Consider the following 13,116-nt stretch of genomic DNA (forward strand, 5'->3'; position numbering starts at 1 on the left):
ACATTTAGTAAGATTTTTATGGGATAAAGCAAGATTAAGAAACAAAAAACAAAAGTTTTATATTATTTTATTTCTATTATTTATATTAAGCTAATAAGAAAGCTTAATTAATACTGTCTTTCCTTTTCTTTTTGACCAATTGGACCCAATACATATTGGGTCCAATTATTTTGCTTGGGCTCTTAATTCTTTCACTTATTTAATTAGGACATCCTGGTGTTTGAAAATTTCGGATATGTTCGAAAAACAAAAATAAAAGAGAATAAATTCAATTAGGTTTCGGTGTAAATTGAGTGTTTTGCACCATTCAATAGGAAGTAGACACTTCAACTGGAAACCCTAAAAAATAATATAACCCTTCACACTAAATAATTTTCTTTTCCGTGACAAAATACCTCATAGATAAAATACCCATTGATAAAACCATCAAAATCACCGTCTTTTTTGGTTTTGAAGACTGCAGTGTTGAGGGCTTAGAGGTGGGTGGGGGCTTCGATGGTGGATGGTGGGCGTTGGTTAAAACGAATGAAAAAGTCCATATAATTTATTTGAATTAAAGATACAGTGTTTTCATTTTCATTGTATTTGATATTTTTACATGATGTGTCAAATTTCTATTGAACATAGTAAAAGGAAATTTTACACACCACATTGATCCCGATAAAAGGGACTCTCAAAACAAAAACAAAAAACAAAAGATAATGGGCCGAGAATGACTAGGAGTTGTAGAAGCATGAGATCCAAAGCAAGCCTGATTATTCTATAAACCAAAAAGTGGGCTTGAACCAGGCCCATCTAATTCTATACATAAGATGAAATTTGATTTACATAAAAATAGTACATCACATATAGATCAACAACAACTATAATAATAACAATAATAGGTTATATAGAAATTGCAAGGAAATAACTGATGGTAGCTCTATAAATAAGGAAAAAGAAAAGAAAAACAAAAAACAAAAAAAAGAAGAGGAGGCATTTGAAAACCCTAGTTAGCGGAACCAGACATTTAAGGATGGGGGACACAATTTTTTTTTAAAAAATAAACATTTGGGAGTAAAATTTAATTTTGAGGCGACATTTCATAAAAAATCATAAATTTTAGAAACAATTTTCAAGGGTGAGCTAATACACAGTTCCAACCTTGCCTTGTATTACATGCATTATAAAACCCTTGCTAGTCAAGTAACTATTGTATCTAGCTCCGCATTACAGATCGCATTGGTCACTACCTTTAGTCATATAATTTTAGATACACAACGAGTCCTACAATGGTTTGGGGAATGAAAATGTAGGTTTGTACGTAGAGATGCTGGTGAAGCGGCCCATATTCTAGCAAATGTGGCCAAACAATTTTTCATGGATAAGATTTGGTCCAAAGAAATTCTGGAATGTATCCGTGATGTAATTTTAAAAGAAAAATTTGCTCTTTCTTTTAATTGATATATGAGAATGAACGATATGTTTTCAAAAAAAAAAAAAAAAACTATTCTATCTAGCTAAAACCTCAATTGCTTTATCTTGCAAGCAATGTATATCTTGCAACCAATATCAACTCTTTTTTTTTTTAATTATTTATTATTATTTTTTATTTTTTATTATTATTATTTTTTTATTTTTTCTGTTCTTTTACACAACAGCAATTGGCCACCTTTTTAAACAGTTTTTTGATGTCCCAATTTATAAGCAATTGATCATGTCACAATAACTTATCTGACCCCTATATTAAATTCCTACCTCCATCCCCTAGTAATATGAAAAATCTTTCATGACATACATATTTGATGGACAAAGACATGACATCCTTTTAATTTGTGCATGTTGAAAATTAATAATGTTTTAAAGAAAATGTTGTTAAGTTGGGTTTTTTTTTTCCTAATTATTAAGTTGGTGGGTTTGATCATGTAACAAATAAATCTTTATGGTTTCAAAATGAGCTTATCTCCATAATATGCCTATGTAACAAAATGATCTACTTGTACAAATTTCAATTACTTTTTTAATATGGTCGTTTATGAAATGACAATATTATCCTTATAAATTATAAAAAATAAAAAATAAAGATAAAAAAAACTTGGTTCAGGGGTGGCCCAAACGGGTAACCGACCACCTTCAACCAAGGTTTTTTTTTTTTTTTTTTTTTTGTTAAAGCTGTTTTTTAATATAATTTTTTATTTGAGGGTTTTTTTAGGGCTTTTTTATGATCTCACCAAATGATATAGGTAAAAACCTATTATTAACAGAACTACAATTACGTTGCTAATGAAGCCATAATTATCACTACTATTGCAACTAAATATAATAAGTTATTGTCATGATTATAACTACTATAATTTTATAAAGGTTTTTTTTTTTTTTTTTTTTTTTTTTTTTTTTTTTATAAAAAAAAAGCCAAAATTTATAAAGGGGATCATTTTTGTTACATAAGCATACTACCAGGGACGGTTCAATCGCTAGGCAAGTTAGGCTGACGCCTAGAGCCCCGGATTTCAAAGGCCCAAAAAAAAAAAAATTTAAGGCTCAAAATATTTTTTAATAAGGCCAAAAAAAATTTGCATAAAGGCCCTCAACATGCTTTCTTGAGGCCTTCAACATGCTTTAAGAAAAATATTATTATTTGTTTATAATATTAAGGCCCTAACATGCATTCTTGAGGCCTTCAACATGCTTTAAAAAAAACAATATTATTATTTTTTTTATAATATGGAGGCCTTCTGCACAACGGCCACGAGTCTCTCAACAGTCAACATGTTTTTTTAAAAAATAATATTATTTGTTTATAATATCGAGGCCCTCTATAAAATAAGAATGAAAAAAAAAAAATTAAGAATCCCATAGACTTGTCTGTTGTGGCTATTTTGTAGAAAATCGAGTCCTTCACAAAAAGGTTAAAATATTCAACTTTTCACATTTCAAAAAGGTTAAAATGGTTATTTTGCAATCTATGAAAATGTTGTAAGATAAAAATAAGCCTGCTTAATTTAAGTATAAAGAACAAAGAGTAAGGGTAAAATGGTAATTTTAATTTCAAACAAAAAATCACTAAGTGGGAAATCGGTGCTTAGGTAAAGATCTTCTGCCATATTAAAATAAATATTATTTAATTAATATTTATATATTAAAAAAATAAGGCCCAATTTTAAAGTTTTGCCTAAAGCTCCAAAATACATTATTCCGGCCCAGCATACTACATGTATTTATAAGTTTCATTTCGAAACCATAAAGATTTATTTTTTTCACAAAGTCAAAAAATTATATAGAAAAATAGAAAAATAACATTTTTCTATTTTTTAAACTTTTAAAAACGAAAATTATACTCTACCAAAATTTCTAATAATTACAATTTTTTTTCTTTTTGTAATTAACTCTATAACATTTTTTTTAAAAAAATATGTAAATGTATAAACTATATAAAACATGTTTCCCATCCTTATATCAAACAATGTCGGAAACTTTTAATTCTGTCATTTCAATTTTAACAATATTTATAAGTCAAAAAAAAGTAGTGTTCCTGTCTCACACGTGATAAGATGACCGCCTTCAACTCTTTCTATCACGTGCAAAAAGACAAGTAAGCATCATCCAGTATTTTATACGTTTACGTATATAATTGCGCGTTGCGAAATCACCACCGACAAATCAAGTTGACTTTCTTCTCCCGAGGGTGTCAGAGGCACTGGCACCTTTGCTAATCCGCGTGACATGGCCGCCCAAAATGACCGTCTTGTACGGTGATCAAGCGGTGAGAGATGTTTTATACGGTGGACTGCGTTGCATGGGATTTAAACCAAGTTGGTACGTGTACGTGTGAGGCACGAATACGTGTCAACACCATTGCTGTAAAAAGGTCTTGCTAATGATGGAAATTATGACAGTTTTGGGTGGAATTCGGCAGAGGGCAGATGGTTTTAATGTTTTTAATTTTTGTCTTTAAGTGGATCGTTGAGGTGGCAACACGACGATCGTTCATTGTAAAGTATATTAAAATATGTTTGTTTTTATATAATATAAGACGTTTATTATTCTCTTTATTATTATTTTATTTTTTATATAAAACTTTTATTAATCTCAATTATTATTTTTTCTTTGAGAAATGTTATTTACGTCAAAAGTATTTTTATTTCTTCCAACGTCATCACCTCAATAAAAAAAAAAATATACTCTAGTCTTTTAAATTATCACCCATTTTATAATTATGATTCGAGACTTTAAAAAGTGATATTGAAGCCTTGCATACTATAATTGTGTGTCAACTTAGACATTTTTGTATTTTTTTTCTTCCAAAATACCCTTGAAGTTATTAATAAATAAATAAAATAAAAACCATTTAAATTAAAATTAAGGGGGGTAATATGAAAAGGACCAACTTTTTTGTTTTTGGTATTTTTAGTTTTTTTTTTTTTTGGTTAATGTCTTAATAATTTTAATTTTTTCATTTATATTTTGGGAGGAAAATTGCAAAAGTGTCTATTTTGACACACGATGAGAGTATGAGAAGTCTTAATATAACCTTTTGAGAAAACTTTATTTAAGACCCTTGAACTATCACATATTTTGAAAAGACCTTAATTTTAAAAACTCTCAATTTCACCATTTGAACTTTCAATTTGATGCAATGTACTCCATCCGTTAGATTTTAAACGTTAAAAGTGATAAAATGACCTTTATACCCCTGATTTTTTTATAAAATTTCAAATTTACCCTTAATTTAAAAAAAAAAAAAAAATCAAAGGTAATTTGGTCATTTTAGTTAGGGGTAATTACCTTTTACCCCCATGAACTACAACAACCCCTTGACACTTTCTCCTCCAAGAACTATTAACTATGACACTTGATCCCATCAAACTACCATCTTATGACAAAAAACTCTCTTTCATCAGTCAAATGGTTTAAAATTGACGGTCAACGGTCATGTGTAAGTCATGTGCCATTTTAAAATTTGAGGAGTTTTCTCAAAACGCATAGTAATTCTGACTCAAAAGTGAAGTTTCTCATAACTTTTTAAAGTTTGAAATTGTAAATGCAAAATAAATAATAGTTTAAGGGACTAAATAGTTTTTTTTTTTCAAAAAAATATTATTATCTACCAAATGCTAGGATAAAATCACGTTACATCAATTTTAATAGGCAAAACACAAATACTTTTCCCATATCATTTCTCATTTTGTATACAATTTGGGGGAAAATACAAATAATATTGTCTTCGTAGACTGGTTGGTATGGGGTTTGTCAGGTTGAGTAGATTTGATGCTCTCAATCTACTTTTCCCACGGCTTTGGAGAAAGTTGTCCCTCCTTTTAAGGTCCAAAGAGCCGTTAGCTACGTTTGGCAAGGGGAGGTCCAGCACTGTAGCTGGAACGGCACTGTTCCAGCTACAGTGCGGAGTTGACATTTGATCAGTTTTTTTTATTTTTTTATTATTTTTTTTAAGCAAAATATTAAAAAAAAAAAAAAAGAAAACAGAGGGGAAAGATGGGGTGGTTCCAGCCACCCCTTGGCCAAAATGGGGTGGCTGGAGCCACCCCTGGCCGATCTGGGGGTGGTCGAACCACCCCCATGGCCCAAAAAAAAAAAAAAAAAAAAAAGGATCGGTGCATTTGGGGGTGGCCGGACCAACCCCAAGGGGCTGGGGGTGGTTTCGGCCACCCCATACCGGACCACCCCTTGGCCACGGGGGTGGTTCGACCACCCCCAGATCGGCCAGGGGGTGGCTCCAGCCACCCCCTTGGCCAAAAATGGGGTGGTTCGGCCACCCCATTTTGGCCAAGGGGTGGCTGGAACCACCCCATCTTTCCCCTCTGTTTTCTTCTTTTTTTTTTCTTTTTTTTTTTTTAATATTTTGCTTAAAAAAAATAATAATAAAAAAATGAAAAAACTGACCAAATGTTAGCTCCGCACTGTAGCTGGAACAGTGTCGTTCCAGCTACAGTGCTGGACCTCCCATTGCCAAACGTAGCTGTTAAAACTCCTACTTCCTTTTATAGACGTATACAACATGCGGCACCCACCAAACAATACAAGTACAAATTTACCAGAAATTAAATATATATAAAAAAAAAAAAAAAAAAAAAAGACAAAATTTTCCTACAAATTAGGTTGGAGAAATTTTCTTCGACCTACTCTATAAAAATAACATGTGTCCCTTATCATATGAGATGCACATGTTTTTTTTAATAACAGAATAAAGTTGGAATAAATTTTATTAAAAATTCATATGCGTCTCACATATTACTAAAAAAAAGAACACATGTCACTTTTATAGAGTAGGTTAAAGAAAATTCCTCCAACCTATTTTGGAGGAAATCTTTGTCCACATGGGATTTATTTGTCTTTTTTTTTTTTAAAAAAAAAAAATCGTATTAGTTAAGTACTTAAACAGTTCAAAACTTATTTGAACAATTGGGTCTCATATAAGCTTACAATATAGTAATATATTGTTTAAATTGTTAATAATTTTACGTATTTTTTGGATTTGCTGTTGGGAGAGCCAATTTCTCTTTCAGTTTTAAGATTGTCCGTTTTCTTTTCCTTTCGAATCACGAGTAAAAAAAATCCCCATTTGTAACAAATTTTCTTATTTAATTAAAGAAAATATTAATAACTTCAAAACTTGCTCCGAAAATATTAAAAAAGTTTCATTTATTCAATTAAAAAGAAAATATTTGGAGGAAAATACCATCTATCTCGATATGACATCATACCCATTATAACACATTAATGATTAGCAATTGGTAGCTTTGTTGGAAAATACTTGTCCATTACTCCATCTAAAGGCAATTCTTTTCTCTATAGAACTCTATTCCTCATTAATATGGTTTTCAAAGGAGAAATGATAGGAATCTATCAATTTTTTATATTTGATTTATATCTTTTTATAAATTTAATAAATTAATTATTAAATTTGTGAGGTTTAAATTCCACATAAATATATATTGAATGGTTTATTTATAAAATTAGATGAGCCAATTCCAATGCTTTTGTAAACGAGGTTTGATACGGACACAATACAAATTTAACTCATGGCCAACTCTCTCCTACGTGTAAAACAAATTTGAATTTTAAACTAAATAAATTGTCTTTTTTCCCAAATTTTCAGAATCTCAAAATTCTCTCTATCAATTCTTTTTTTTTTTTTTAAATGACACGTAAGAAAAGTTGACCATAAATTAAATTTATGTTGTAACCTTAACATTTTCCTATGTAAACTTCTCCTGTACTTATGTGGCAACCACGCGGAAGAAACATAAAACTAAATATAAAATAAATAAATAAATAAATAATAATTAAAAAATAAATAAATAATGAAGTGGGGTCAGAGTGAGAGGGATATACTAATATACCCTTTGTTCTATAAAATGATATCGTCCCCCAGTCCCAACCGACTGATTTATAATTTCATTTCAAAGAAAACGCCGATGGAGGTACATGATGATCAATAGGTCCTCCACCATATCGCTACCACCGACTTTGTTTCATTTTCGTGTTATCCAATGGAAAACAACACCAACCACAAACCCATCACCACCAAGAAGGAGGCGCAGGCGCTCCTCCTCGGTCGCTACGAGGTGGGGAAGCTCCTTGGCCATGGAACGTTTGCCAAGGTCTACCATGCCCGCAACGTGAAGACCAACGAGGGCGTGGCAATCAAGGTCATCGACAAGGAGAAGATTCTCAAGGGGGGCCTAATTGCCCACATCAAGCGCGAGATCTCCATCCTCCGCCGCGTCCGACACCCGAACATCGTGCAGCTTTTTGAGGTCATGGCCACAAAGTCCAAGATCTTCTTTGTCATGGAGTTTGTCCGCGGTGGGGAGCTCTTCAACAAGGTCGCCAAGGGCCGGCTCCAGGAGGAAACTGCTCGGAAGTACTTTCAGCAGCTGATCTCCGCCGTCGGATTCTGCCACTCGCGTGGCGTCTACCACCGCGACCTCAAGCCTGAGAACCTCTTGCTCGACGAGAACGGCGATCTCAAGGTCTCCGACTTCGGCCTCAGCGCCGTCTCCGACCAGATTCGCCAGGACGGCCTCTTCCACACGTTCTGCGGCACACCGGCTTACGTTGCCCCCGAGGTTCTCGGCCGGAAGGGCTACGAGGCCTCCAAGGTCGACATCTGGTCTTGTGGGGTTATACTCTTCGTTTTGATGGCTGGGTATTTGCCCTTTCACGACCAGAACATCATGTCCATGTACAAGAAGATTTACAAGGGCGAATTTCGGTGCCCGAGATGGTTCTCGCCGTCGCTCACTCGGCTCCTTTCCCGTCTTCTCGATACGAACCCGGAGACCCGGATTACGATCCCGGAGATCATGGAGAACAGGTGGTTCAAAAAAGGGTTCAAACACATCAAGTTTTATATAGAGGATGATAAGCTCTGCAATGTCGTGGAAGAGGAGGAAGGCGAAGGCGCAGAGGATGAAGATTCGGTCTCGGACCAGTCCGAATCGGAATCGGAATCTGGGTTCGAGACGACTCGGAGTCTGATTAGGAGGACGGGCACGTTGCCGAGACCGGCGAGCTTGAACGCGTTCGACATCATCTCGTTCTCGCGCGGGTTCGATCTCTCTGGGTTGTTCGAGGAGGGAGGGGAGGAGGCGAGGTTCGTATCGGGCGAGCCGGTGTCGAAGATCATATCGAAGCTGGAAGAGATAGCGAAGGTGGTGAGCTTCACGGTGAGGAAGAAGGACTGCCGGGTGAGCTTGGAAGGGTCGAGGGAGGGCGTGAAGGGACCCCTAACAATTGCGGCGGAAATATTCGAGTTGACACCGTCGTTGGTGGTGGTGGAGGTGAAGAAGAAAGGAGGGGATAAAGGAGAGTACGAGGACTTCTGTAACAGGGAGTTGAGACCTGGGCTGCAGAATTTGATGCTAGAGGAAGCTACTTCTTCGTTTCCTCCACCTTCACCTGGTTCTTCATATCTACCTTCTGATACTGAGTAGATGAGTGACGGAGAGAGAGCGAGAGAGAGAGAGAAGGAAAGGAAAAAGGGTATGCTTTTCCCTCTCTGGCTCGCTTTTTCTTTTACTAATCTTGTGTATGATATCTACGTATAATTTTTTTTTTTGTTTTTGTTTTATGAAGTTCTCTTTGGTTGTTCTGATGTGTTACTTAGGTGGAGCTTTAGGCTCTTCTATGATTTAAGTTCTATTCTTGTGTCGAGAATCCGGCATTAGCTTATAATGAATGGAGTACATATTTTCTACTTATCTTTGCGTTTTGGTTGGCAACTCTGTATCTGTTTGATTATCTACCCAACCAACTGTTCATCACTAGAAATAATCCGGGCTTCATGATAACTTATTTAGATTATGCTGATAAGTGGAGAAGTGAGTGGTTAAGATGATGCTGATTGATTTCTTAGTTAAGTACGCCCCTCAATTTTTTTCTTCACAGACTATATCTCTGATTAGTTTTGCTGCTTTTTGTAATTGTGGCAAATATGACATGGTTGGGGTTTCTTTTGGTAGAGGGTGTTTTAAGGTCAATGGCATCATTTGCATTCTGAATGTAGGTAATGCACTTGATGATAAGTTTGATTTTTGAGACATTCCTCATCTGAATGTGTTGATTCAAAATTAGATGCTTCTGCTGTAATGCTGGACTTAAAATGGATATTACTTCGTTTGTTTTAATCAGTTCTGCAAATTTGAAGAACAGTATTCATGAAGATTGCATTTCTTCATATGTAATCCAGTGGAATCTCACAAAATACTAACATGAGGGTTTGGTTCAAAATGATTAGGAATGAGTTAACTTAGCTAATGGATTAAGTTTTTTTATGTTAATTTGAACTGAAATTTGATTTTGGAAGCTTTGAGAGAGCAATTTATGCACAGGGATTCTGATTCAGAGCTGCTTTTTATGGGGGAAAAAAATAGTTCAGTATTAGTACTGCTGATATTACTCTGTGCTTTCTTTCCTTGATAAAAATATTCCACCTTGCTGTAGTTGGGGACTTCAAGTACAACCTCAATCAGTTGTGATGGGTTCCCCGATTTCTGTAGTTGATGAGTTGCACGCAATCATGGGGGAAAACTCTGGTTAGCTATTGAAGAAATGGAAGAGGGAAGTCAATTTATCACCTAAATTTGGTGAAGAGTGGTGGTCAGGATGGACATCTGGAAGGAGACATTGGCAAAAATCTAATGGGATTGCTACAAACAGATAATCAATCTGTCAAAACAAATCATGTCATCTCTCTCCTCTTGTTTCTAATAATTGCGCATTGCCAAAAATGCATAAGAAAACCCCTATTTCTCTGATAATACCATATTGTTCTCACAAAAATGTTTTGCAAATCTTATCCTTGTGCTGTGAGTTCTGCTGGTTCACTGGAGCTTGGTTGCTAGAGGCTCCAAAATGAGAGAGATTGGCCTTGTTCTCATCATGTTGTCTTTTGCTTCCTGGATATTGCTACATTAAAACTCCGTTTCTTGATGATGCCAACTAAAAGGAAAGAAGATCGTCTCCCGTTCATTATAGTGGAGGGGTATTTTTGTCTTTTCACTTTTTAAGGGGACAAAAATATTCTTATAATATAACTAACTTAATATTATCAATTTCAAATAAAATGAAGAGATCCTAATTCAACTAAATGAGTCGTTGCTGTGGCACAATCATTGCAAATTGGCCTCTTGTCGCGAGGGTTGCATACAAAACGTGAATCACAAAATCACATACATTATGAAGAAGAAAAATATCCAACACAGTGAAGAAGCTTTGGCACCATTGGTTTACTTTTTATTCATTCAAAATATAGCACTTGCACGGACGAATTATATGCACCAGTCATGTCGATTGCTATGCCGGGGGCAATCTCACATGCCATGTTTGAAAGACTTTGAAAGCAAAATTTGTTCTTTTATTTACTTTTGTTTTACGCAAAAGCTAAAAGACTTTGCCTCATAGAAAAAAATATAAATAAAAAAGCTCGGAGGGCCATCACCCCAATTACTTCGAGACTTCTTAAAGAGGATAACTTCTGGTCTCCATGCGGCTCCGTCACTGCGATAGAAACAACCAAAGAAAAATAAAAATAAACAAAAACACCGAAATTTTACCACTTCGATCTCTCATTTGGGTTAAAAAAAGAAAACCCTTTATCTACTTTTTACATTTCATGCATAATCTATTCTTCTTCCCCTATCCAGAATGTTACCACTCAGCCAGATGACGTGAGAGAGGCCTTTAAATTTGTAGAATCCAAACTTTTATTTGGGTGAGATTAATTTTTTTTAAAAAAAAATGAAATTCATTTTCATCCATATGTAAGTCCTACCAACCCTATTCCTAATCCAACGTTATCTCCAGCAAATGAGTTTTTATTGGTGGAAGAAGTTGAATTTTCAGTTTTTAAAAACTAGGGAACTATTTTTTTCAAAACCTAATGACAAGGCTAAACTACACACGTGAAACATTTTGAATGCCACATAACCGCAAATCACTGTCGGCATTAACTTTCATCAAAGGTCGCTGAGGAATGAAAACTGTCGAAGTGTTGGACTTTTCTCAAATGAGATATATATATATATATATATATATATATAAAAGGAACATACTATCATTTGAAAAGTTGAGAATTAACCAAATAAATAATCCAGCTTATCAAAAGAACTGATACAGTGTAAGAAAGCAGTTTCAAACGAACAAGTGATAAGAAGAGGTATGATTGTCTCGAGACCCTTCAATCCTACCTGAACCCGTGCTTATATATATATAAAAACTTTATAAAATTCAAAATACACATTTTCCTCAAAATTCAAAATACACATTTTGCTCTATTGTTACAAAATTTTCTTGTTTTTAGAGTAGTATTCAAAATTTCTAATCCGCAAACTACATTCGGGCAATAATATTGTATCATGAGGACAAAATTGTTGTATTTCATATTTGTTGGGCAAAAATACCGAGTTTTTACCTCTTCGATCTCTCATTTGGGTTAAAAAAGAAAACCTTTTATCTACTTTTTACATTTCACACATGATCTCTTCTTCTTCATCTATCCAGAATGTTACCACTCAGCCAGATGATGTCGAAAAGGCCTTTAAATTTGTAGAATCCACACTTTTATTGTGGTGAGATTATTATTATTATTTTGTAGAATTCACACTTTTATTGTGGTGATATTAATTGTTTTTTTTTTGAAAAAAATGAAATTCATTTTCATCCATATGTAAGTCCTACCAATCGTTTCTAAGAAATAGCTCAATCGGCTAAAATCACCCTTAATGAAACAAAAGTTACTAGTTCGAATTTTCTTCACCCCTCTTGTGTGGACATAACAAAAAAAAAAAAAAAAAAAAAAAAGGTCCTACCATTCCTATTCCTAATCCGACGTTATCTCCGGCAAACGAGTTTTATTGGCGGATGAAGTTGAATTTTCAGTTTTTAAAAACTTGGGAACATTTTTGTCAAAACCTAATGACAAGGCTAAACTACACACGTGAAACATTTTGAATGCCACGTAACCGCAAATCACTGTCGGCATTAAAAGAGGACTTGTCAGTTAACAATAGGGATTAACTCTTCATTTCTTTCATTAGCAAAATTACTACGTGGTCATAGCTAGGGGCTAGGGCTACTTCTCCGTTAACTTTCATCAAAGGTTGCTGAGGAATGAAAACTGTTAAGGTGAGAACACATTATTTTTTTTTAAAAAAAGTTGAGAATGAGCCAAATTAATAATTCAGCTTATTAAAGGAACTGATATCGTGAAAGAAAGCAGTTTCAAACGAACAAGTGATAGGAAGAGGCGTGACTGTCTCGAGACCCTTCAACCCTACCTGAACCCGCGCTTATATATATATATATATATTCAAAATACACATTTTCCTCTTCTTCTCTTATGTTGTTACACAATTTTCTTGATTTTAGAGTAGTATTTAAAATTTCTAATCCGCAAACTACATTTGGGCAATAATATTGTATCATGAGGACAAAATTGTTGTATTACATAAGCAAAAACTTATTTTATAAGTGAAACAATATTTTTCTAAGAGACAAATTGATATTTGCCTCACTGTCCAAGAGTTTAGTCATTCCCCTATACATTTTTATTATGCTTTCTTTAATTCTGTATTTCCTACATTTTTATTTTCTAACAATAAGAAGGGTAAATTT

The 13,116-nt window shown here is 34.2% G+C and overlaps 1 protein-coding gene across 1 annotated transcript; it reads left to right on the forward strand.

Annotated features, from left to right (window-relative positions):
- The first annotated feature begins 7,388 nt into the window (after positions 1-7,388).
- Positions 7,389-10,435, forward strand: LOC132170412 (CBL-interacting serine/threonine-protein kinase 12). The gene is made up of 2 exons (XM_059581393.2): positions 7,389-8,985; positions 9,946-10,435. Exon 1 carries the CDS (start codon positions 7,491-7,493, stop codon positions 8,934-8,936), a length of 1,446 nt encoding a protein of 481 aa, XP_059437376.2. The 5' UTR covers positions 7,389-7,490; the 3' UTR covers positions 8,937-8,985; positions 9,946-10,435.
- Positions 10,436-13,116: the final 2,681 nt, after the last annotated feature.

The sequence above is a fragment of the Corylus avellana genome, chromosome 1 (assembly GCF_965113065.1).
Source record: "Corylus avellana chromosome 1, dhCorAvel1.hap1.2, whole genome shotgun sequence".
Lineage (NCBI taxonomy): Eukaryota > Viridiplantae > Streptophyta > Magnoliopsida > Fagales > Betulaceae > Corylus > Corylus avellana.

Bases quoted from the DNA above. Each gene is read 5' to 3' on its own strand.
- LOC132170412 (XM_059581393.2), top strand. From the start codon at position 7,491: ATGGAAAACAACACCAACCACAAACCCATCACCACCAAGAAGGAGGCG.